This window comes from Ostrinia nubilalis, chromosome Z, assembly GCF_963855985.1.
Source record: "Ostrinia nubilalis chromosome Z, ilOstNubi1.1, whole genome shotgun sequence".
NCBI classification, from domain to species: domain Eukaryota; kingdom Metazoa; phylum Arthropoda; class Insecta; order Lepidoptera; family Crambidae; genus Ostrinia; species Ostrinia nubilalis.
In genome coordinates, this window is record NC_087119.1 from 27,324,389 (window position 1) to 27,346,882 (window position 22,494).

A 22,494-nucleotide genomic window follows, 5' to 3' on the forward strand; every position below is an offset into this window, starting at 1 on the left:
CCTAAATTAATAATATTTAGTATTTAAAAAAGTTAGTTACAAAGACAATTTTCGATGACAAAGTAATCCTAAGTACAAAACTGTAACTGAGTAGTAACAACAATTACATCAAAAATACAGGACGAAAGACAGACCTCGTTACAAAAAATATAAAATAAATAAAAAACTGTACATTAATAAACAAGTTGCATTCTAAAAGCCACATCGTAAAATATCGTAATCTTCATTATAATGACAAAAATATAATTATTATCAAAATAAATTTTTTTATTGTAAAAAAAAAACAATAAATTATTTTCTCTATAGATTACACAATACACAGTTGTCACTCGGTGATATACAAATATCAAATTACACATGCAACAAGGATAGTCAAAAACTTATTTTTAAAACACAATTATAAACTAAATCAATGCACAAACAAATTAAAATTGGAACTCGAACTTTTACAGAGATATCAGACGACATCACGTCCCCAAAGTCATCAGACTTTGAAGAAACTGAAGAAATTTTAACCAAATTTACACAATCGCCAGACGGCCGAGAACCAATACAAACCAAAACAAAAAGAACTATATTACGAAAAAAGAAAAGAAGCAAGGACCACGATATGAATGAAAGAAATGTCGTTATCGAGGAAACCCTAGATGATTTCGCAAATGAAACCCCGAAACAGGATTTCCATAGCAACATTGATATAGAGGAGTATATAGGAGATGAAGTACTCCCAGTCGATGATACTGAAAAAAGTACTGTTGAAATGCCTGAAGATCATTTACATATACCTAAACTACCCAACCAAGTTCACATCGAGGAAATGATAGACGAAGAAATTGTTGAACTTCCAGAAGATACAGTCGAGGAGACCGAAACGCCGGAAGGTAAGAAAACATATATGAAAACTAAACGCATCCTGAAACATAAGAAACAGCCAAAAATACAGACTAAAGAGATCACCACTGAACACACTGACGAATCACTCATTCCATTCGAAACACCACAAATCTTAGACAAGGCCGAAGTTATCGAAGAAGAGCCTGACAAAGTGCAAGTTACTCAAGTGCGCACGGAGACGGGCGAGGTGAAGTCAGTCAAGGTAACCAAACGCGTCATCAAAAAGAAGAAGGGCAAACAGCAGGAAGTCACAGAAATAACCACGACGCAACAGGACGACGAGGCTCCCGTGACAACGGTCAGCGTCACCGCGGAAGAAATCCCTGAAGAACAGATTGCACCCGTGGAGATAGCAGAACTGCCCGAAGAAACGGCCATCGAAGAAATAGAAACACCCGAGGGTAAAACTATTCGCAAGAAGACGATAAAGCGCGTCGTCAGGAAAAAAGGACCCAAGCATGAAACTGTCGAAATCATCACCACACAGGACGATGACAAGGCTCCCGTCACCGAAATCAACTTCGTGGAAGAAAAGCCGGTCGAAATTGTTGAACTGCCAGAAGAGACCGCAGTCGAAGAGACTGAAACGCCAGAAGGTAAGAAAACACATAAGAAAATCACTAGACGCATCATCAAAAAGAAAGTAGGGCCCAAAATTCAGACTACAGAGATCACCACTGAACAAGAAGACGACAAGACACCAGTAGTGTCAGTACACACCACCGAACAAACCACTGACGAATCACTCATTCCATTCGAAACACCACAAATCTTAGACAAGGCCGAAGTTATCGAAGAAGAGCCTGACAAAGTGCAAGTTACTCAAGTGCGCACGGAGACGGGCGAGGTGAAGTCAGTCAAGGTAACCAAACGCGTCATCAAAAAGAAGAAGGGCAAACAGCAAGAAGTCACAGAAATAACCACGACGCAACAGGACGACGAGGCTCCTGTCACTACGGTCAGCGTCACCGCGGAAGAAATCCCTGAAGAACAGATTGCACCTGTGGAGATAGCGGAACTGCCCGAAGAAACAGCCATTGAAGAAATAGAGACACCCGAGGGAAAAACTATTCGCAAGAAGACGATAAAGCGCGTCGTCAGGAAAAAAGGACCCAAGCAAGAAACTGTCGAAATCACCACCACACAGGACGATGACAAGGCTCCAGTCACCGAAATCAACTTCGTGGAAGAAAAGCCGGCAGAAGAAGAAAAGCCACTTGAAATTGTGGAACTGCCAGAAGAGACCGCAGTCGAGGAGACCGAAACGCCGGAAGGTAAGAAAACACACAAGAAAATCACTAGACGCATCATCAAAAAGAAAGTAGGGCCCAAAATACAGACTACAGAGATCACCACTGAACAAGAAGACGACAAGACACCAGTAGTGTCGGTACACACCACCGAACAAACCACTGACGAATCACTCATTCCATTCGAAACACCACAAATTTTAGACAAGGCCGAAGTTATCGAAGAAGAGCCTGACAAAGTGCAAGTTACTCAAGTGCGCACGGAGACGGGCGAGGTGAAGTCAGTCAAGGTAACCAAACGCGTCATCAAAAAGAAGAAGGGCAAACAGCAGGAAGTCACAGAAATAACCACGACGCAACAGGACGACGAGGCTCCCGTCACAACGGTCAGCGTCACCGCGGAAGAAATCCCTGAAGAACAGATTGCACCCGTGGAGATAGCAGAACTGCCCGAAGAAACGGCCATCGAAGAAATAGAAACACCCGAGGGTAAAACTATTCGCAAGAAGACGATAAAGCGCGTCGTCAGGAAAAAAGGACCCAAGCAAGAAACTGTCGAAATCACCACCACACAGGACGATGACAAGGCTCCCGTCACCGAAATCAACTTCGTGGAAGAAAAGCCGGCAGAAGAAGAAAAGCCACTCGAAATTGTGGAACTGCCAGAAGAGACCGCAGTCGAGGAGACCGAAACGCCGGAAGGTAAGAAAACACACAAGAAAATCACTAGACGCATAATCAAAAAGAAAGTAGGGCCCAAAATACAGACTACAGAGATCACCACTGAACAAGAAGACGACAAGACACCAGTAGTGTCAGTACACACCACCGAACAAACCACTGACGAATCACTCATTCCATTCGAAACACCACAAATCTTAGACAAGGCCGAAGTTATCGAAGAAGAGCCTGACAAAGTGCAAGTTACTCAAGTGCGCACGAAGACGGGCGAGGTGAAGTCAGTCAAGGTAACCAAACGCGTCATCAAAAAGAAAAAGGGCAAACAGCAGGAAGTCACAGAAATAACCACGACGCAACAGGACGACGAGGCTCCCGTCACAACGGTCAGCGTCACCGCAGAAGAAATCCCTGAAGAACAGATTGCACCCGTGGAGATAGCAGAACTGCCCGAAGAAACGGCCATCGAAGAAATAGAGACACCCGAGGGAAAAACTATTCGCAAGAAGACGATAAAGCGCGTCGTCAGGAAAAAAGGACCCAAGCAAGAAACTGTCGAAATCACCACCACACAGGACGATGACAAGGCTCCCGTCACCGAAATCAACTTCGTGGAAGAAAAGCCGGCAGAAGAAGAAAAGCCACTCGAAATTGTGGAACTGCCAGAAGAGACCGCAGTCGAGGAGACCGAAACGCCGGAAGGTAAGAAAACACACAAGAAAATCACTAGACGCATCATCAAAAAGAAAGTAGGGCCCAAAATACAGACTACAGAGATCACCACTGAACAAGAAGACGACAAGACACCAGTAGTGTCAGTACACACCACCGAACAAACCACTGACGAATCACTCATTCCATTCGAAACACCACAAATCTTAGACAAGGCCGAAGTTATCGAAGAAGAGCCTGACAAAGTGCAAGTTACTCAAGTGCGCACGGAGACGGGCGAGGTGAAGTCAGTCAAGGTAACCAAACGCGTCATCAAAAAGAAGAAGGGCAAACAGCAGGAAGTCACAGAAATAACCACGACGCAACAGGACGACGAGGCTCCTGTCACTACGGTCAGCGTCACCGCGGAAGAAATCCCTGAAGAACAGATTGCACCTGTGGAGATAGCGGAACTGCCCGAAGAAACGGCCATTGAAGAAATAGAAACACCACAGGGAAAAACCATTCGCAAGAAGACGATAAAGCGCGTCGTCAGGAAAAAAGGACCCAAGCAAGAAACTGTCGAAATCACCACCACACAGGACGATGACAAGGCTCCCGCCACCGAAATCAACTTCGTGGAAGAAAAGCCGGCAGAAGAAGAAAAGCCACTCGAAATTGTGGAACTGCCAGAAAAGACCGCAGTCGAGGAGACCGAAACGCCAGAAGGTAAGAAAACACACAAGAAAATCACTAGACGCATCATCAAAAAGAAAGTAGGGCCCAAAATACAGACTACAGAGATCACCACTGAACAAGAAGACGACAAGACACCAGTAGTGTCGGTACACACCACCGAACAAACCACTGACGAATCACTCATTCCATTCGAAACACCACAAATCTTAGACAAGGCCGAAGTTATCGAAGAAGAGCCTGACAAAGTGCAAGTTACTCAAGTGCGCACGGAGACGGGCGAGGTGAAGTCAGTCAAGGTAACCAAACGCGTCATCAAAAAGAAGAAGGGCAAACAGCAGGAAGTCACAGAAATAACCACGACGCAACAGGACGACGAGGCTCCCGTCACAACGGTCAGCGTCACCGCGGAAGAAATCCCTGAAGAACAGATTGCACCCGTGGAGATAGCAGAACTGCCCGAAGAAACGGCCATCGAAGAAATAGAAACACCCGAGGGTAAAACTATTCGCAAGAAGACGATAAAGCGCGTCGTCAGGAAAAAAGGACCCAAGCAAGAAACTGTCGAAATCACCACCACACAGGACGATGACAAGGCTCCCGTCACCGAAATCAACTTCGTGGAAGAAAAGCCGGCAGAAGAAGAAAAGCCACTCGAAATTGTGGAACTGCCAGAAGAGACCGCAGTCGAGGAGACCGAAACGCCGGAAGGTAAGAAAACACACAAGAAAATCACTAGACGCATAATCAAAAAGAAAGTAGGGCCCAAAATACAGACTACAGAGATCACCACTGAACAAGAAGACGACAAGACACCAGTAGTGTCAGTACACACCACCGAACAAACCACTGACGAATCACTCATTCCATTCGAAACACCACAAATCTTAGACAAGGCCGAAGTTATCGAAGAAGAGCCTGACAAAGTGCAAGTTACTCAAGTGCGCACGGAGACGGGCGAGGTGAAGTCAGTCAAGGTAACCAAACGCGTCATCAAAAAGAAGAAGGGCAAACAGCAGGAAGTCACAGAAATAACCACGACGCAACAGGACGACGAGGCTCCCGTCACAACGGTCAGCGTCACCGCGGAAGAAATCCCTGAAGAACAGATTGCACCCGTGGAGATAGCAGAACTGCCCGAAGAAACGGCCATCGAAGAAATAGAAACACCCGAGGGTAAAACTATTCGCAAGAAGACGATAAAGCGCGTCGTCAGGAAAAAAGGACCCAAGCAAGAAACTGTCGAAATCACCACCACACAGGACGGTGACAAGGCTCCTGTCACCGAAATCAACTTCGTGGAAGAAAAGCCGGCAGAAGAAGAAAAGCCACTCGAAATTGTGGAACTGCCAGAAGAGACCGCAGTCGAGGAGACCGAAACGCCAGAAGGTAAGAAAACACACAAGAAAATCACTAGACGCATCATCAAAAAGAAAGTAGGGCCCAAAATACAGACTACAGAGATCACCACTGAACAAGAAGACGACAAGACACCAGTAGTGTCGGTACACACCACCGAACAAACCACTGACGAATCACTCATTCCATTCGAAACACCACAAATCTTAGACAAGGCCGAAGTTATCGAAGAAGAGCCTGACAAAGTGCAAGTTACTCAAGTGCGCACGGAGACGGGCGAGGTGAAGTCAGTCAAGGTAACCAAACGCGTCATCAAAAAGAAGAAGGGCAAACAGCAGGAAGTCACAGAAATAACCACGACGCAACAGGACGACGAGGCTCCCGTCACAACGGTCAGCGTCACCGCGGAAGAAATCCCTGAAGAACAGATTGCACCCGTGGAGATAGCAGAACTGCCCGAAGAAACGGCCATCGAAGAAATAGAAACACCCGAGGGTAAAACTATTCGCAAGAAGACGATAAAGCGCGTCGTCAGGAAAAAAGGACCCAAGCAAGAAACTGTCGAAATCACCACCACACAGGACGGTGACAAGGCTCCTGTCACCGAAATCAACTTCGTGGAAGAAAAGCCGGCAGAAGAAGAAAAGCCACTCGAAATTGTGGAACTGCCAGAAGAGACCGCAGTCGAGGAGACCGAAACGCCAGAAGGTAAGAAAACACACAAGAAAATCACTAGACGCATCATCAAAAAGAAAGTAGGGCCCAAAATACAGACTACAGAGATCACCACTGAACAAGAAGACGACAAGACACCAGTAGTGTCGGTACACACCACCGAACAAACCACTGACGAATCACTCATTCCATTCGAAACACCACAAATCTTAGACAAGGCCGAAGTTATCGAAGAAGAGCCTGACAAAGTGCAAGTTACTCAAGTGCGCACGGAGACGGGCGAGGTGAAGTCAGTCAAGGTAACCAAACGCGTCATCAAAAAGAAGAAGGGCAAACAGCAAGAAGTCACAGAAATAACCACGACGCAACAGGACGACGAGGCTCCTGTCACTACGGTCAGCGTCACCGCGGAAGAAATCCCTGAAGAACAGATTGCACCTGTGGAGATAGCGGAACTGCCCGAAGAAACAGCCATTGAAGAAATAGAGACACCCGAGGGAAAAACTATTCGCAAGAAGACGATAAAGCGCGTCGTCAGGAAAAAAGGACCCAAGCAAGAAACTGTCGAAATCACCACCACACAGGACGATGACAAGGCTCCAGTCACCGAAATCAACTTCGTGGAAGAAAAGCCGGCAGAAGAAGAAAAGCCACTTGAAATTGTGGAACTGCCAGAAGAGACCGCAGTCGAGGAGACCGAAACGCCGGAAGGTAAGAAAACACACAAGAAAATCACTAGACGCATCATCAAAAAGAAAGTAGGGCCCAAAATACAGACTACAGAGATCACCACTGAACAAGAAGACGACAAGACACCAGTAGTGTCGGTACACACCACCGAACAAACCACTGACGAATCACTCATTCCATTCGAAACACCACAAATCTTAGACAAGGCCGAAGTTATCGAAGAAGAGCCTGACAAAGTGCAAGTTACTCAAGTGCGCACGGAGACGGGCGAGGTGAAGTCAGTCAAGGTAACCAAACGCGTCATCAAAAAGAAGAAGGGCAAACAGCAGGAAGTCACAGAAATAACAACGACGCAACAGGACGACGAGGCTCCAGTCACGACGGTCAGCGTGACCGAAGAACCAGTGCCCGAGCAGGAGGTCACCCCCATCGAGACTGTAGAGCTACCGGAGGAAACCGCCGTCGAAGAAATACAAACCCCCGAGGGTAAAAAGGTGGTCAAGAAAACCACAAAGCGCATCGTGAGGAAGAAGGGCCCGAAACAAGAAACCGTCGAGGTCACAACTACGCAGGAGGACGACAAGGAGCCAGTTACATCCGTCAACATTGTCGAAGAAACGCCCACCGAAGACACGCCAGCCGAAGTTGTTGAATTACCTGAACAAACGACCGTTGAGGAACTCGAAACGCCTGAAGGTAAGACTGTACACAAGAAAATCACAAAACGCATTATCAAAAAGAAGGTAGGCCCCAAGACACAAACAACAGAGATAACCACTGAACAGGAAGACGACAAAGCACCCGTTGTCTCCGTACACTCAACTGAACACATCACAGACGAGGCTCTCACTCCATTTGACACTTTACTAGTTACCGACACAGCAAAATTGATCGAAGAGGAACCTGAGAAGGTTCAGGTCACTCAGGTACGCACGGACACCGGCGACGTCAAAACAGTCAAGGTCTCTAAGCGCGTCATCAAGAAGAAGCACGGTCCGAAGCAACAAGTAACTGAAATCACCACGACGCAACAGGACGACGAGGCTCCAGTCACGACAGTCAGCGTGACCGAAGAACCAGTGCCCGAGCAGGAGGTCACCCCCATCGAGACTGTAGAGCTACCGGAGGAAACCGCCGTCGAAGAAATACAAACCCCCGAGGGTAAAAAGGTGGTCAAGAAAACCACAAAGCGCATCGTGAGGAAGAAGGGCCCGAAACAAGAAACCGTCGAGGTCACAACTACGCAGGAGGACGACAAGGAGCCAGTTACATCCGTCAACATTGTCGAAGAAACGCCCACCGAAGACACGCCAGCCGAAGTGGTTGAATTACCTGAACAAACGACCGTTGAGGAACTCGAAACGCCTGAAGGTAAGACTGTACACAAGAAAATCACAAAACGCATTATCAAAAAGAAGGTAGGCCCCAAGACACAAACAACAGAGATAACCACTGAGCAGGAAGACGACAAAGCACCCGTTGTCTCCGTACACTCAACTGAACACATCACAGACGAGGCACTCACTCCATTTGACACTTCACTAGTTACCGACACAGCAAAATTGATCGAAGAGGAACCTGAGAAGGTTCAGGTCACTCAGGTACGCACGGACACCGGCGACGTCAAAACAGTCAAGGTCTCTAAGCGCGTCATCAAGAAGAAGCACGGTCCGAAGCAACAAGTAACTGAAATCACCACGACGCAGCAGGACGACGAGGCTCCAGTCACTACGGTCAGCGTGACCGAAGAATCAGTGCCCGAGCAGGAGGTCACCCCCATCGAGACTGTAGAGCTACCGGAGGAAACCGCCGTCGAAGAAATACAAACCCCCGAGGGTAAAAAGGTGGTCAAGAAAACCACAAAGCGCATCGTGAGGAAGAAGGGCCCGAAACAAGAAACCGTCGAGGTCACAACTACGCAGGAGGACGACAAGGAGCCAGTTACATCCGTCAACATTGTCGAAGAAACGCCCACCGAAGACACGCCAGCCGAAGTTGTTGAATTACCTGAACAAACGACCGTTGAGGAACTCGAAACGCCTGAAGGTAAGACTGTACACAAGAAAATCACAAAACGCATTATCAAAAAGAAGGTAGGCCCCAAGACACAAACAACAGAGATAACCACTGAGCAGGAAGACGACAAAGCACCCGTTGTCTCCGTACACTCAACTGAACACATCACAGACGAGACACTCACTCCATTTGACACTTCACTAGTTACCGACACAGCAAAATTGATCGAAGAGGAACCTGAGAAGGTTCAGGTCACTCAGGTACGCACGGACACCGGCGACGTCAAAACAGTCAAGGTCTCTAAGCGCGTCATCAAGAAGAAGCACGGTCCGAAGCAACAAGTAACTGAAATCACCACGACGCAGCAGGACGACGAGGCTCCAGTCACGACGGTCAGCGTGACCGAAGAACCAGTGCCCGAGCAGGAGGTCACCCCCATCGAGACTGTAGAGCTACCGGAGGAAACCGCCGTCGAAGAAATACAAACCCCCGAGGGTAAAAAGGTGGTCAAGAAAACCACAAAGCGCATCGTGAGGAAGAAGGGCCCGAAACAAGAAACCGTCGAGGTCACAACTACGCAGGAGGACGACAAGGAGCCAGTTACATCCGTCAACATTGTCGAAGAAACGCCCACCGAAGACACGCCAGCCGAAGTGGTTGAATTACCTGAACAAACGACCGTTGAGGAACTCGAAACGCCTGAAGGTAAGACTGTACACAAGAAAATCACAAAACGCATTATCAAAAAGAAGGTAGGCCCCAAGACACAAACAACAGAGATAACCACTGAACAGGAAGACGACAAAGCACCCGTTGTCTCCGTACACTCAACTGAACACATCACAGACGAGACACTCACTCCATTTGACACTTCACTAGCTACCGACACAGCAAAATTGATCGAAGAGGAGCCTGAGAAGGTTCAGGTCACTCAGGTACGCACGGACACCGGCGACGTCAAAACAGTCAAGGTCTCTAAGCGTGTCATCAAGAAGAAGCACGGTCCGAAGCAACAAGTAACTGAAATCACCACGACTCAGCAGGACGACGAAACTCCAGTCACGACGGTCAGCGTGACCGAAGAACCAGTACCCGAGCAGGAGGTCACCCCCATCGAGACTGTAGAGCTACCGGAGGAAACCGCCGTCGAAGAAATACAAACCCCCGAGGGTAAAAAGGTGGTCAAGAAAACCACAAAGCGCATCGTGAGGAAGAAGGGCCCGAAACAAGAAACCGTCGAGGTCACAACTACGCAGGAGGACGACAAGGAGCCAGTTACATCCGTCAACATTGTCGAAGAAACGCCCACCGAAGACAAACCAGCCGAAGTTGTGGAATTACCTGAACAAACGACCGTTGAGGAACTCGAAACGCCTGAAGGTAAGACTGTACACAAGAAAATCACAAAACGCATTATCAAAAAGAAGGTAGGCCCCAAGACACAAACAACAGAGATAACCACTGAGCAGGAAGACGACAAAGCACCCGTTGTCTCTGTACACTCAACTGAACACATCACAGACGAGACACTCACTCCATTTGACACTTCACTAGTTACCGACACAGCAAAATTGGTCGAAGAGGAACCTGAGAAGGTTCAGGTCACTCAGGTACGCACGGACACCGGCGACGTCAAAACAGTCAAGGTCTCTAAGCGTGTCATCAAGAAGAAGCACGGTCCGAAGCAACAAGTAACTGAAATCACCACGACTCAGCAGGACGACGAAACTCCAGTCACGACGGTCAGCGTGACCGAAGAACCAGTACCCGAGCAGGAGGTCACCCCCATCGAGACTGTAGAGCTACCGGAGGAAACCGCCGTCGAAGAAATACAAACCCCCGAGGGTAAAAAGGTGGTCAAGAAAACCACAAAGCGCATCGTGAGGAAGAAGGGCCCGAAACAAGAAACCGTCGAGGTCACAACTACGCAGGAGGACGACAAGGAGCCAGTTACATCCGTCAACATTGTCGAAGAAACGCCCACCGAAGACACGCCAGCCGAAGTGGTTGAATTACCTGAACAAACGACCGTTGAGGAACTCGAAACGCCTGAAGGTAAGACTGTACACAAGAAAATCACAAAACGCATTATCAAAAAGAAGGTAGGCCCCAAGACACAAACAACAGAGATAACCACTGAGCAGGAAGACGACAAAGCACCCGTTGTCTCCGTACACTCAACTGAACACATCACAGACGAGGCACTCACTCCATTTGACACTTCACTAGTTACAGACACAGCAAAATTGATCGAAGAGGAACCTGAGAAGGTTCAGGTCACTCAGGTACGCACGGACACCGGCGACGTCAAAACAGTCAAGGTCTCTAAGCGCGTCATCAAGAAGAAGCACGGTCCGAAGCAACAAGTAACTGAAATCACCACGACGCAACAGGACGACGAGGCTCCAGTCACGACAGTCAGCGTGACCGAAGAACCAGTGCCCGAGCAGGAGGTCACCCCCATCGAGACTGTAGAGCTACCGGAGGAAACCGCCGTCGAAGAAATACAAACCCCCGAGGGTAAAAAGGTGGTCAAGAAAACCACAAAGCGCATCGTGAGGAAGAAGGGCCCGAAACAAGAAACCGTCGAGGTCACAACTACGCAGGAGGACGACAAGGAGCCAGTTACATCCGTCAACATTGTCGAAGAAACGCCCACTGAAGACACGCCAGCCGAAGTGGTTGAATTACCTGAACAAACGACCGTTGAGGAACTCGAAACGCCTGAAGGTAAGACTGTACACAAGAAAATCACAAAACGCATTATCAAAAAGAAGGTAGGCCCCAAGACACAAACAACAGAGATAACCACTGAGCAGGAAGACGACAAAGCACCCGTTGTCTCTGTACACTCAACTGAACACATCACAGACGAGACACTCACTCCATTTGACACTTCACTAGTTACCGACACAGCAAAATTGGTCGAAGAGGAACCTGAGAAGGTTCAGGTCACTCAGGTACGCACGGACACCGGCGACGTCAAAACAGTCAAGGTCTCTAAGCGTGTCATCAAGAAGAAGCACGGTCCGAAGCAACAAGTAACTGAAATCACCACGACTCAGCAGGACGACGAAACTCCAGTCACGACGGTCAGCGTGACCGAAGAACCAGTACCCGAGCAGGAGGTCACCCCCATCGAGACTGTAGAGCTACCGGAGGAAACCGCCGTCGAAGAAATACAAACCCCCGAGGGTAAAAAGGTGGTCAAGAAAACCACAAAGCGCATCGTGAGGAAGAAGGGCCCGAAACAAGAAACCGTCGAGGTCACAACTACGCAGGAGGACGACAAGGAGCCAGTTACATCCGTCAACATTGTCGAAGAAACGCCCACCGAAGACACGCCAGCCGAAGTGGTTGAATTACCTGAACAAACGACCGTTGAGGAACTCGAAACGCCTGAAGGTAAGACTGTACACAAGAAAATCACAAAACGCATTATCAAAAAGAAGGTAGGCCCCAAGACACAAACAACAGAGATAACCACTGAGCAGGAAGACGACAAAGCACCCGTTGTCTCCGTACACTCAACTGAACACATCACAGACGAGGCACTCACTCCATTTGACACTTCACTAGTTACCGACACAGCAAAATTGATCGAAGAGGAACCTGAGAAGGTTCAGGTCACTCAGGTACGCACGGACACCGGCGACGTCAAAACAGTCAAGGTCTCTAAGCGCGTCATAAAGAAGAAGCACGGTCCGAAGCAACAAGTAACTGAAATCACCACGACGCAGCAAGACGACGAGGCTCCAGTCACGACAGTCAGCGTGACCGAAGAACCAGTGCCCGAGCAGGAGGTCACCCCCATCGAGACTGTAGAGCTACCGGAGGAAACCGCCGTCGAAGAAATACAAACCCCCGAGGGTAAAAAGGTGGTCAAGAAAACCACAAAGCGCATCGTGAGGAAGAAGGGCCCGAAACAAGAAACCGTCGAGGTCACAACTACGCAGGAGGACGACAAGGAGCCAGTTACATCCGTCAACATTGTCGAAGAAACGCCCACCGAAGACAAACCAGCCGAAGTTGTGGAATTACCTGAACAAACGACCGTTGAGGAACTCGAAACGCCTGAAGGTAAGACTGTACACAAGAAAATCACAAAACGCATTATCAAAAAGAAGGTAGGCCCCAAGACACAAACCACACACATCACAACAGAACAGGAAGACGACAAAGCACCTGTCGTCTCCGTACACACAACAGAACACATCACAGATGAAACACTCACTCCGTTTGACACATCACTAGTCACCGACACAGCAAAATTGATCAAAGAGGAACCTGAGAAGGTTCAGGTCACTCAGGTACGCACGGACACCGGCGACGTCAAAACAGTCAAGGTCTCCAAGCGCGTCATAAAGAAGAAGCACGGTCCGAAGCAACAAGTAACTGAAATCACCACGACGCAGCAGGACGACGAGGCTCCAGTCACGACGGTCAGCGTGACCGAAGAACCAGTGCCCGAGCAGGAGGTCACCCCCATCGAGACTGTAGAGCTACCGGAGGAAACCGCCGTCGAAGAAATACAAACCCCCGAGGGTAAAAAGGTGGTCAAGAAAACCACAAAGCGCATCGTGAGGAAGAAGGGCCCGAAACAAGAAACCGTCGAGGTCACAACTACGCAGGAGGATGACAAGGAGCCAGTTACATCCGTCAACATTGTCGAAGAAACTCCCACCGAAGACACGCCAGCCGAAGTGGTTGAATTACCTGAACAAACGACCGTTGAGGAACTCGAAACGCCTGAAGGTAAGACTGTACACAAGAAAATCACAAAACGCATTATCAAAAAGAAGGTAGGCCCCAAGACACAAACCACACACATCACAACAGAACAGGAAGACGACAAAGCACCTGTCGTCTCCGTACACACAACTGAACACATCACAGATGAAACACTCACTCCGTTTGACACATCACTAGTCACCGACACAGCAAAATTGATCGAAGAGGAACCTGAGAAGGTTCAGGTCACTCAGGTACGCACGGACACCGGCGACGTCAAAACAGTCAAGGTCTCTAAGCGCGTCATCAAGAAGAAGCACGGTCCGAAACAACAAGTAACTGAAATCACCACGACGCAGCAGGACGACGAGGCTCCAGTCACGACGGTCAGCGTGACCGAAGAACCAGTGCCCGAGCAGGAGGTCACCCCCATCGAGACTGTAGAGCTACCGGAGGAAACCGCCGTCGAAGAAATACAAACCCCCGAGGGTAAAAAGGTGGTCAAGAAAACCACAAAGCGCATCGTGAGGAAGAAGGGCCCGAAACAAGAAACCGTCGAGGTCACAACTACGCAGGAGGACGACAAGGAGCCAGTTACATCCGTCAACATTGTCGAAGAAACGCCCACCGAAGACAAACCAGCCGAGGTAGTGGAATTACCTGAACAAACGACCGTTGAGGAACTCGAAACGCCTGAAGGTAAGACTGTACACAAGAAAATCACAAAACGCATTATCAAAAAGAAGGTAGGCCCCAAGACACAAACCACACACATCACAACAGAACAGGAAGACGACAAAGCACCTGTCGTCTCCGTACACACAACAGAACACATCACAGACGACACAATCACTCCATTTGACACATCACTAGTTACAGACACAGCAAAATTGATCGAAGAGGAACCTGAGAAGGTTCAGGTCACTCAGGTACGCACGGACACCGGCGACGTCAAAACAGTCAAGGTCTCTAAGCGCGTCATCAAGAAGAAGCACGGTCCGAAGCAACAAGTAACTGAAATCACCACGTCGCAGCAGGACGACGAGGCTCCAGTCACGACGGTCAGCGTGACCGAAGAACCAGTGCCCGAGCAGGAGGTCACCCCCATCGAGACTGTAGAGCTACCGGAGGAAACCGCCGTCGAAGAAATACAAACCCCCGAGGGTAAAAAGGTGGTCAAGAAAACCACAAAGCGCATCGTGAGGAAGAAGGGCCCGAAACAAGAAACCGTCGAGGTCACAACTACGCAGGAGGACGACAAGGAGCCAGGTACATCCGTCAACATTGTCGAAGAAACGCCCACTGAAGACACGCCAGCCGAAGTGGTTGAATTACCTGAACAAACGACCGTTGAGGAACTCGAAACGCCTGAAGGTAAGACTGTACACAAGAAAATCACAAAACGCATTATCAAAAAGAAGGTAGGCCCCAAGACACAAACCACACACATCACAACAGAACAGGAAGACGACAAAGCACCTGTCGTCTCCGTACACACAACTGAACACATCACAGATGAAACACTCACTCCGTTTGACACATCACTAGTCACCGACACAGCAAAATTGATCGAAGAGGAACCTGAGAAGGTTCAGGTCACTCAGGTACGCACGGACACCGGCGACGTCAAAACAGTCAAGGTCTCTAAGCGCGTCATCAAGAAGAAGCACGGTCCGAAGCAACAAGTAACTGAAATCACCACGACGCAGCAGGACGACGAGGCTCCAGTCACGACGGTCAGCGTGACCGAAGAACCAGTGCCCGAGCAGGAGGTCACCCCCATCGAGACTGTAGAGCTACCGGAAGAAACCGCCGTCGAAGAAATACAAACCCCCGAGGGTAAAAAGGTGGTCAAGAAAACCACAAAGCGCATCGTGAGGAAGAAGGGCCCGAAACAAGAAACCGTCGAGGTCACAACTACGCAGGAGGATGACAAGGAGCCAGTTACATCCGTCAAAATTGTCGAAGAAACGCCCACCGAAGACACGCCAGCCGAAGTTGTTGAATTACCTGAACAAACGACCGTTGAGGAACTCGAAACGCCTGAAGGTAAGACTGTACACAAGAAAATCACAAAACGCATTATCAAAAAGAAGGTAGGCCCCAAGACACAAACCACACACATCACAACAGAACAGGAAGACGACAAAACACCTGTCGTCTCCGTACACACAACTGAACACATCACAGATGAAACACTCACTCCGTTTGACACATCACTAGTCACCGACACAGCAATATTGATCGAAGAGGAACCTGAGAAGGTTCAGGTCACTCAGGTACGCACGGACACCGGCGACGTCAAAACAGTCAAGGTCTCTAAGCGCGTCATCAAGAAGAAGCACGGTCCGAAGCAACAAGTAACTGAAATCACCACGACGCAGCAGGACGACGAGGCTCCAGTCACGACGGTCAGCGTGACCGAAGAACCAGTGCCCGAGCAGGAGGTCACCCCCATCGAGACTGTAGAGCTACCGGAAGAAACCGCCGTCGAAGAAATACAAACCCCCGAGGGTAAAAAGGTGGTCAAGAAAACCACAAAGCGCATCGTGAGGAAGAAGGGCCCGAAACAAGAAACCGTCGAGGTCACAACTACGCAGGAGGACGACAAGGAGCCAGTTACATCCGTCAAAATTGTCGAAGAAACGCCCACCGAAGACACGCCAGCCGAAGTTGTTGAATTACCTGAACAAACGACCGTTGAGGAACTCGAAACGCCTGAAGGTAAGACTGTACACAAGAAAATCACAAAACGCATTATCAAAAAGAAGGTAGGCCCCAAGACACAAACCACACACATCACAACAGAAAAGGAAGACGACAAAGCACCTGTCGTCTCCGTACACACAACTGAACACATCACAGATGACACACTCACTCCATTTGACACATCACTAGTTACAGACACAGCAAAATTGATCGAAGAGGAACCTGAGAAGGTTCAGGTCACTCAGGTACGCACGGACACCGGCGACGTCAAAACAGTCAAGGTCTCTAAGCGCGTCATCAAGAAGAAGCACGGTCCGAAGCAACAAGTAACTGAAATCACCACGACGCAGCAGGACGACGAGGCTCCAGTCACGACGGTCAGCGTGACCGAAGAAACTGTGCTCGAGCAAGTCACCCCCATAGAGACTGTAGAGCTACCGGAGGAAACCGCCGTCGAAGAAATTCAAACCCCCGAGGGTAAAAAGGTGGTCAAGAAAACCACAAAGCGCATCGTGAGAAAGAAGGGCCCGAAACAAGAAACCGTCGAGGTCACAACTACGCAGGAGGACGACAAGGAGCCAGTTACATCCGTCAACATTGTCGAAGAAACGCCCACCGAAGACAAACCAGCCGAAGTTGTGGAATTACCTGAACAAACGACCGTTGAGGAACTCGAAACGCCTGAAGGTAAGACTGTACACAAGAAAATCACAAAACGCATTATCAAAAAGAAGGTAGGCCCCAAGACACAAACCACACACATCACAACAGAACAGGAAGACGACAAAACACCTGTCGTCTCCGTACACACAACAGAACACATCACAGATGACACACTCACTCCATTTGACACATCACTAGTTACAGACACAGCAAAATTGATCGAAGAGGAACCTGAGAAGGTTCAGGTCACTCAGGTACGCACGGACACCGGCGACGTCAAAACAGTCAAGGTTTCTAAGCGCGTCATCAAGAAGAAGCACGGTCCGAAACAACAAGTAACTGAAATCACCACGACGCAGCAGGACGACGAGGCTCCAGTCACGACGGTCAGCGTGACCGAAGAACCAGTGCCCGAGCAGGAGGTCACCCCCATCGAGACTGTAGAGCTACCGGAGGAAACCGCCGTCGAAGAAATACAAACCCCCGAGGGTAAAAAGGTGGTCAAGAAAACCACAAAGCGCATCGTGAGGAAGAAGGGCCCGAAACAAGAAACCGTCGAGGTCACAACTACGCAGGAGGACGACAAGGAGCCAGTTACATCCGTCAACATTGTCGAAGAAACGCCCACCGAAGACACGCCAGCCGAAGTGGTTGAATTACCTGAACAAACGACCGTTGAGGAACTCGAAACGCCTGAAGGTAAGACTGTACACAAGAAAATCACAAAACGCATTATCAAAAAGAAGGTAGGCCCCAAGACACAAACCACACACATCACAACAGAACAGGAAGACGACAAAGCACCTGTCGTCTCCGTACACACAACAGAACACATCACAGATGACACACTCACTCCATTTGACACATCACTAGTTACAGACACAGCAAAATTGATCGAAGAGGAACCTGAGAAGGTTCAGGTCACTCAGGTACGCACGGACACCGGCGACGTCAAAACAGTCAAGGTTTCTAAGCGCGTCATCAAGAAGAAGCACGGTCCGAAACAACAAGTAACTGAAATCACCACGACGCAGCAGGACGACGAGGCTCCAGTCACGACGGTCAGCGTGACCGAAGAACCAGTGCCCGAGCAGGAGGTCACCCCCATCGAGACTGTAGAGCTACCGGAGGAAACCGCCGTCGAAGAAATACAAACCCCCGAGGGTAAAAAGGTGGTCAAGAAAACCACAAAGCGCATCGTGAGGAAGAAGGGCCCGAAACAAGAAACCGTCGAGGTCACAACTACGCAGGAGGACGACAAGGAGCCAGTTACATCCGTCAACATTGTCGAAGAAACGCCCACCGAAGACACGCCAGCCGAAGTAGTTGAATTACCTGAACAAACGACCGTTGAGGAACTCGAAACGCCTGAAGGTAAGACTGTACACAAGAAAATCACAAAACGCATTATCAAAAAGAAGGTAGGCCCCAAGACACAAACCACACACATCACAACAGAACAGGAAGACGACAAAGCACCTGTCGTCTCCGTACACACAACAGAACACATCACAGATGACACACTCACTCCATTTGACACATCACTAGTTACAGACACAGCAAAATTGATCGAAGAGGAACCTGAGAAGGTTCAGGTCACTCAGGTACGCACGGACACCGGCGACGTCAAAACAGTCAAGGTTTCTAAGCGCGTCATCAAGAAGAAGCACGGTCCGAAGCAACAAGTAACTGAAATCACCACGACGCAGCAGGACGACGAGGCTCCAGTCACGACGGTCAGCGTGACCGAAGAACCAGTGCCCGAGCAGGAGGTCACCCCCATCGAGACTGTAGAGCTACCGGAGGAAACCGCCGTCGAAGAAATACAAACCCCCGAGGGTAAAAAGGTGGTCAAGAAAACCACAAAGCGCATCGTGAGGAAGAAGGGCCCGAAACAAGAAACCGTCGAGGTCACAACTACGCAGGAGGACGACAAGGAGCCAGTTACATCCGTCAACATTGTCGAAGAAACGCCCACCGAAGACACGCCAGCCGAAGTGGTTGAATTACCTGAACAAACGACCGTTGAGGAACTCGAAACGCCTGAAGGTAAGACTGTACACAAGAAAATCACAAAACGCATTATCAAAAAGAAGGTAGGCCCCAAGACACAAACCACACACATCACAACAGAACAGGAAGACGACAAAGCACCTGTCGTCTCCGTACACACAACAGAACACATCACAGATGACACACTCACTCCATTTGACACATCACTAGTTACAGACACAGCAAAATTGATCGAAGAGGAACCTGAGAAGGTTCAGGTCACTCAGGTACGCACGGACACCGGCGACGTCAAAACAGTCAAGGTTTCTAAGCGCGTCATCAAGAAGAAGCACGGTCCGAAACAACAAGTAACTGAAATCACCACGACGCAGCAGGACGACGAGGCTCCAGTCACGACGGTCAGCGTGACCGAAGAACCAGTGCCCGAGCAGGAGGTCACCCCCATCGAGACTGTAGAGCTACCGGAGGAAACCGCCGTCGAAGAAATACAAACCCCCGAGGGTAAAAAGGTGGTCAAGAAAACCACAAAGCGCATCGTGAGGAAGAAGGGCCCGAAACAAGAAACCGTCGAGGTCACAACTACGCAGGAGGACGACAAGGAGCCAGTTACATCCGTCAACATTGTCGAAGAAACGCCCACCGAAGACACGCCAGCCGAAGTGGTTGAATTACCTGAACAAACGACCGTTGAGGAACTCGAAACGCCTGAAGGTAAGACTGTACACAAGAAAATCACAAAACGCATTATCAAAAAGAAGGTAGGCCCCAAGACACAAACCACACACATCACAACAGAACAGGAAGACGACAAAGCACCTGTCGTCTCCGTACACACAACAGAACACATCACAGATGACACACTCACTCCATTTGACACATCACTAGTTACAGACACAGCAAAATTGATCGAAGAGGAACCTGAGAAGGTTCAGGTCACTCAGGTACGCACGGACACCGGCGACGTCAAAACAGTCAAGGTTTCTAAGCGCGTCATCAAGAAGAAGCACGGTCCGAAACAACAAGTAACTGAAATCACCACGACGCAGCAGGACGACGAGGCTCCAGTCACGACGGTCAGCGTGACCGAAGAACCAGTGCCCGAGCAGGAGGTCACCCCCATCGAGACTGTAGAGCTACCGGAGGAAACCGCCGTCGAAGAAATACAAACCCCCGAGGGTAAAAAGGTGGTCAAGAAAACCACAAAGCGCATCGTGAGGAAGAAGGGCCCGAAACAAGAAACCGTCGAGGTCACAACTACGCAGGAGGACGACAAGGAGCCAGTTACATCCGTCAACATTGTCGAAGAAACGCCCACCGAAGACACGCCAGCCGAAGTAGTTGAATTACCTGAACAAACGACCGTTGAGGAACTCGAAACGCCTGAAGGTAAGACTGTACACAAGAAAATCACAAAACGCATTATCAAAAAGAAGGTAGGCCCCAAGACACAAACCACACACATCACAACAGAACAGGAAGACGACAAAGCACCTGTCGTCTCCGTACACACAACAGAACACATCACAGATGACACACTCACTCCATTTGACACATCACTAGTTACAGACACAGCAAAATTGATCGAAGAGGAACCTGAGAAGGTTCAGGTCACTCAGGTACGCACGGACACCGGCGACGTCAAAACAGTCAAGGTTTCTAAGCGCGTCATCAAGAAGAAGCACGGTCCGAAACAACAAGTAACTGAAATCACCACGACGCAGCAGGACGACGAGGCTCCAGTCACGACGGTCAGCGTGACCGAAGAACCAGTGCCCGAGCAGGAGGTCACCCCCATCGAGACTGTAGAGCTACCGGAGGAAACCGCCGTCGAAGAAATACAAACCCCCGAGGGTAAAAAGGTGGTCAAGAAAACCACAAAGCGCATCGTGAGGAAGAAGGGCCCGAAACAAGAAACCGTCGAGGTCACAACTACGCAGGAGGACGACAAGGAGCCAGTTACATCCGTCAACATTGTCGAAGAAACGCCCACCGAAGACACGCCAGCCGAAGTAGTTGAATTACCTGAACAAACGACCGTTGAGGAACTCGAAACGCCTGAAGGTAAGACTGTACACAAGAAAATCACAAAACGCATTATCAAAAAGAAGGTAGGCCCCAAGACACAAACCACACACATCACAACAGAACAGGAAGACGACAAAGCACCTGTCGTCTCCGTACACACAACAGAACACATCACAGATGACACACTCACTCCATTTGACACATCACTAGTTACAGACACAGCAAAATTGATCGAAGAGGAACCTGAGAAGGTTCAGGTCACTCAGGTACGCACGGACACCGGCGACGTCAAAACAGTCAAGGTTTCTAAGCGCGTCATCAAGAAGAAGCACGGTCCGAAGCAACAAGTAACTGAAATCACCACGACGCAGCAGGACGACGAGGCTCCAGTCACGACGGTCAGCGTGACCGAAGAACCAGTGCCCGAGCAGGAGGTCACCCCCATCGAGACTGTAGAGCTACCGGAGGAAACCGCCGTCGAAGAAATACAAACCCCCGAGGGTAAAAAGGTGGTCAAGAAAACCACAAAGCGCATCGTGAGGAAGAAGGGCCCGAAACAAGAAACCGTCGAGGTCACAACTACGCAGGAGGACGACAAGGAGCCAGTTACATCCGTCAACATTGTCGAAGAAACGCCCACCGAAGACACGCCAGCCGAAGTAGTTGAATTACCTGAACAAACGACCGTTGAGGAACTCGAAACGCCTGAAGGTAAGACTGTACACAAGAAAATCACAAAACGCATTATCAAAAAGAAGGTAGGCCCCAAGACACAAACCACACACATCACAACAGAACAGGAAGACGACAAAGCACCTGTCGTCTCCGTACACACAACTGAACACATCACAGATGAAACACTCACTCCGTTTGACACATCACTAGTCACCGACACAGCAAAATTGATCGAAGAGGAACCTGAGAAGGTTCAGGTCACTCAGGTACGCACGGACACCGGCGACGTCAAAACAGTCAAGGTCTCTAAGCGCGTCATCAAGAAGCACGGTCCGAAGCAACAAATAACTGAAATCACCACGACGCAGCAAGACGACGAGGCTCCAGTCACGACGGTCAGCGTGTCCGAAGAACCAGTGCCCGAGCAGGAGGTCACCCCCATCGAAACTGTAGACCTGCCGGAGGAAACCGCCGTCGAAGAAATACAAACCCCCGAGGATAAAAAGGTGGTCAAGAAAACCACAAAGCGCGTCGTGAGGAAGAAGGGCCCGAAACAAGAAACCGTCGAGGTCACAACTACGCAGGAGGACGACAAGGAGCCAGTTACATCCATCAACATTGTCGAAGAAACGCCCACAGAAGACACGCCAGCCGAACTTGTTGAATTACCTGAACAAACGACCGTTGAGGAACTCGAAACGCCTGAAGGTAAGACTGTACACAAGAAAATCACAAAACGCATTATCAAAAAGAAGGTAGGCCCCAAGAC

General features: G+C 49.3%; 1 protein-coding gene across 11 annotated transcripts in view; it reads left to right on the forward strand.

Annotated features, from left to right (window-relative positions):
* The window catches only part of LOC135086950 (titin), a 117,165-nt gene that overhangs the window by 71,316 nt on the left and 23,355 nt on the right, over positions 1–22,494 (forward strand). For 4 of the 11 annotated variants that reach the window (XM_063981773.1, XM_063981774.1, XM_063981776.1 and 1 more), the window contains one exon: positions 453–22,433. The exons of 4 other annotated variants lie outside the window; for them this stretch is intronic. In XM_063981773.1, coding sequence (XP_063837843.1) covers positions 453–22,433 — 21,981 coding nt within the window. The remainder of the gene's footprint in view (positions 1–452; positions 22,434–22,494) is intronic. 3 more of the 11 variants (XM_063981777.1, XM_063981778.1, XM_063981779.1) reach the window with 3 other exon arrangements.